This window comes from Pteropus medius, unplaced genomic scaffold (assembly GCF_902729225.1).
Source record: "Pteropus medius unplaced genomic scaffold, Ma_sr-lr_union100, whole genome shotgun sequence".
NCBI classification, from domain to species: Eukaryota; Metazoa; Chordata; class Mammalia; order Chiroptera; family Pteropodidae; genus Pteropus; species Pteropus medius.
Genome location: NW_024349798.1, coordinates 3,108,622 through 3,113,075, shown reverse-complemented (window position 1 = coordinate 3,113,075; position 4,454 = coordinate 3,108,622). Strand labels below are relative to the sequence as shown.

The window sequence follows — 4,454 nt, the reverse complement described above, 5'->3', positions numbered from 1 at the left end:
CGCCTCCAATCAACGGACGATATGCCTGGCGGCGCTCGCCATTGGTCAGCGGGCGGGGCGGGAGCGGGGCTGTGCTCACAGGCCGGGCGGGGCCGAGTCAATGCTCTGGAGCCCGAGCGGCGGATTCAGGGAGCTGCTCATTGGCCCTCACTGTCGCCTGTCCGATTACGTAGGCGGGGCGTGGGCGGGGCTGCGCGCGCAGGCCGGGCCCGGCGGGGCGCGGCCCGTGGCCCGAGCGACGGCTCCGGGGTCGTAGGTCATGTTGGCGCGGGGACGCGGGGGCTGGATCTAAGACCAGACATCGGTACTGGGGGCCCGGACGGCGCGGCCTGACTGCAGGTGGGTTCCGGAGTGGGCGGGGGCGCGGGAGGGGCTCTTAGCCGGGATCTGCCCAGAACTCCTCAGCTTGTGCCCATCACATGGCAGAGGTGGAAGCTTCCTCGGAGGGGAGGCGGAGGAAAGGGTGTCTGCCAGGAGTGGGGGCGAAAGTGGACTCCACTCCATCCCTGAACCTAGCGCTCCCCACTCCTGCACCCGGCTGACCTGCCCCCCGCCCCAGGCCTTGGGGGCATAGAAGCCCCTGTCCTTGTCCCCTCCCCGCTCTAGAAAAGTCCTCTATTGCCTGTTCCTGATCTGTCGAGAAGGGTTGGTGGGAACGGGCTGGAGAGCAAGACTGCTTAGCCCAAGGCCTGGGTCTGGGCAGGACTGCCCCACAGTCAAGAGCAACATTGGTTCTCCTGACCTTGGCCACACCCCTATTTCCACTGATACTCTCAAGCCTGGTTTAGGGGTGAAGGTAGTAAGGAGTCCATTGGGTGCAGGCACACAGTAGGTGCACCTACTTGCCTGACATACAGCATGGGTGGCTTCAGACCTTGGGTCAACCCCAAGTTGTCCACCCCAGTTGGGCAGGACCCGGATGTTGGCTGGTCACCCCACAACCTCCACTCTACATGCTTGCCCTGCATTATAGGCCCTTGTCATGGAGCCAGGCAGCATGGAGAACCTGTCCATTGTGTACCGGAGCCGTGACTTCCTGGTGGTGAACAAGCACTGGGATGTGCGTATTGACAGCAAGACGTGGAGGGAGACACTAACCCTCCAAAAGCAGCTTCGGCATCGCTTCCCTGAGCTGGCCGACCCAGACACTTACTATGGGTTCAGGTATCTATGTATGTGGAAGTGCAGCACAAGTAGCTCACGGCAGCCTCCATTGGAGGGAAGTGGCTGCCCCCAACCTAGCCACTGCTAACCTTCTGTTCCATGCCAGGTTTTGCCACCAGCTGGACTTCTCTACCAGCGGGGCACTCTGTGTGGCCCTGAACAAGGCAGCTGCAGGCAGTGCTTACAAGTGCTTCAAGGAGCGGCGAGTCACCAAGGCTTACTTGGCCTTGGTAAGTCCTGGTTTGTCCTGGAGCCATGGGGACTCCATTGTTTAGCCCACTTTGGCAGGCCTTGAGTGTCAGTGGGCTCCCCTGCCCGGCAGGTTCGGGGACATGTACAGGAAAGCCGGATGACCATCAGCTATGCTATCGGCAGGAACAACACAGAGGGTCGGGCCCACACCATGTGCATCGAGGGCACCCACGGTACAGTGGGCCAGGGGGCAGGGGCTTTGGGGCATGTTTCATAGAGAGGGGACCTTGGGTGGGTGAGGCCAATCTGGGCAGCTGACTTATACTGGATTGGACTGGAGTCCCACGGCTCAGGGCTGGCCTGGCCAACCCTCACAGCCTGCCTTTCTCCACCCAGGCTGTGAGAACCCGAAACCAAGCCTCACGGAGCTCGTCGTCCTGGAACATGGGCTGTATGCAGGTGACCCCGTGTCCAAAGTGCTGCTGCAGCCCCTCACAGGTATGTTCAGGAGCAAGAGGCCGGGAAGCTGCCCCGGCCCCTCACTGCCTGCTGACAGTATCCTGCCCCCATTGTGATGGATGCCTAGCATCAGCATTTCCTTTCATAGTGCACTGCAGCATCTGTGTTATGTAGGAGAGGAAACTGAGGCACAGAGGCAGAGTAGCCTGGCCAGAGCCACCGAACCATCGCTGGCAAAGCTGATCCTCTGCCACATACTCGACCCCCCCGGTCCTGTGGTTCTTGCCTCACACAGGGTCTCACTGGCCTGGATGTGAGGGCAGTGGGAAAGCTGGCCTGGGTTCTCCAGTGGACTGAGTACCACCCTGGCCCTGCCTTCACCAGAGGTGACCCCAAAAGTTGACTCCTTTTCTGAGCTCTAATGTCCTGTCTGTAGCAAGAAACATGGAGGGCTGCTGTTCCCAAGTGTTGCATGAGGTTCCAAGGTGGCAGCAGGGAACAATGCCAGGTGTGATGTGAATGTGGGGGGTGATCATGGAGTGGTGCCTTCTCTTGACTGGTCCCCTCTCCCATATAGGCCGGACGCACCAGCTTCGCGTGCACTGCAGTGCCCTTGGTCACCCCATTGTGGGCGACCTGACCTACGGGCAGGCCTCAGGCAGGGAGGACCAACCATTCCGCATGATGCTGCACGCCTTCTACCTGCGGATCCCCACGCAGGCTGAGTGTGTGGAGGCCCGCACACCGGACCCCTTCCTGCCCACCCTTGATGCCTGCTGGAGCCCCCACACCCTGGTGCAGCCTCTGGACCAGCTTGTCCAGGTCCTACGGGCTGCCCCCGACCCTGAGCCCACAGAAGGGGGCCCCAGGCCCTGCAGCCCCTCCATGTCCCTGCCTGGGCCAGGCCGGCCTCCACCACCCCCTGCCAAGCCCCCTGAGACAGAGGCACAGCGTGCCTCATGCCTTCAGTGGCTGTCAGAGTGGACACTGGAGCCGGACAACTGAGAGTGTGGGAGTGGAGTACAGGCTGGGGCACCCAGGCAGATGGGGGCTGTGGGTCAGAGCTCTAAGCCCATCCTAAGGCAGGGGTGTGCCAGTGGAAGAGGACTGAGGCTCCACATTGGCTATAGTGGCCAGGCCTGAGGAGGGGCCAGTAGGGCCAGCAGGGGGAGCCAGGCAGCTTTGATTCTGGAGGATGAAGGGCTCAGGGCTGTGGGACCAGCCCTCCGGGGAAAACCAAGGCTTGCCTGTCCTCCAGAAACCCTTTCTGACTCCAAAGCTTCGCTCCCAAAGCCCATTTCGTAGACTTAGCCAGTGTTGCCCTGGAAGAGAACATGGGTGGGCTTTTGGTCCCCCAGTTCATTCCTCAGAGCACCCTGCTCCTCACTCTATTCAGACTATCTGTGCCATTACCTCAGTCTAGCTGAGTCCTCTCCACCTGCAGACCCTGACTTGTCCCCTGCCTGGCTGGTCCTGCCTTGTGCCTTGGCTTTTGCTGGACACTGCCCATGGGCTTCCCTCCCCACCAGCATCCTGATCATCACACACGGGGGTGGGTCTAGGCCGTCCCCTCAGGCCTGACATATGTGCAGCTCTTCAGCATCCTCCCACACAGCCACAGGCCATCAGACCTCAGCCTGGGAGCAAGGGCAACCTGACCCCTGCCTCCTCCATTCTCTACAACACATTCACATCACTCCCAGTACAGTTGGGCTTTAGGACTTGGAATAAAAAGGTTTAGTGACTAACCCTGCGAACAGCTATGAGTGATTCTGACGTTGGGGTTGTGGAGCACACCCAGACTCCCTCAGTCCCTGCACTGGGGAGACCTCATGGGCCTGGCTGCTGACTTGTCCTCCCCCCGCCCCGCCCTCCATACAATGAGCACCCGGCTACCCTGGTTAGGGAGAAGCTGAAAGACCCCGAGCCCTCCCAGCCAAAAGCACTAGAGCGTTCATCTGATCTCACTAGGGTCCCTCATAGAGCCAGTGCCCCCCATCACCACTAGCACACCAAAAGAGGGCTGTCACCTAGGTCACTAGCCAGTCAGGTGCCATGTTCCTGCACTGAGCTGGGCCAACCTGTGATCACTGCAGGATCTCAGCTGAGATGGAGCTGGAGGCAACCTCCATGGGTCCTCTGTAGAGACCAAGTCCCAGCTCCTGCTCAGTCCCAGCTCCTGCTCGGTACCTCTTGTTTCCTCATCTGTAGCAGACTGACCTCCTGTTGCTCACATGGTCAGTGGTTGCTGTGTTGTGCCAAACATGACCGGCGCGGTGGGTGCAGTGGAATAGCATGGACAGGCCCTGTCCAGGTGCACCCTGCTTTTTCCAGTTCTCACGCTCCCTGAACCCTCTACCTTGAGGCATATCACCTCCCTGCTGAGACCTACCTAACCTCCCCTCTGCCGCTGCCCCCAGCCCCCCCACATCCCACACACAGGTGCCCGACCACCAGGGTGTAGGGTCTGATACCCCTCCCCATTTGCGTGGCCACAGGCAAGTTGCTCAGTCTCTTGGCCTGAGTTTCCTCATCTGGACATCTTGGCTATGCCGTGGGTGGGGCCGATTCAATGAGGCAGCGTGTGGAAGAGCCAGGGCTGAGTGTGGCTCTACAGCCTAGCAATTGCTCTGTCACTG

General features: G+C 60.5%; 1 protein-coding gene across 3 annotated transcripts in view; it reads left to right on the top strand.

Moving 5' to 3' along the window:
* The first annotated feature begins 185 nt into the window (after positions 1 to 185).
* The window catches only part of RPUSD1 (RNA pseudouridine synthase domain containing 1), a 5,263-nt gene continuing 994 nt past the window's right edge, over positions 186 to 4,454 (top strand). The window contains exons 1-6 of one of the 3 annotated variants that reach the window (XM_039884836.1): positions 186 to 339; positions 974 to 1,164; positions 1,271 to 1,394; positions 1,487 to 1,589; positions 1,753 to 1,854; positions 2,393 to 2,610. In XM_039884836.1, coding sequence (XP_039740770.1) covers positions 983 to 1,164; positions 1,271 to 1,394; positions 1,487 to 1,589; positions 1,753 to 1,854; positions 2,393 to 2,610 — 729 coding nt within the window. In that variant the 5' untranslated portion in view covers positions 186 to 339; positions 974 to 982. Of the gene's footprint in view, positions 340 to 973; positions 1,165 to 1,270; positions 1,395 to 1,486; positions 1,590 to 1,752; positions 1,855 to 2,392; positions 3,564 to 4,454 lie in introns of those variants that run through there. The other 2 variants (XM_039884835.1, XM_039884837.1) reach the window with 2 other exon arrangements.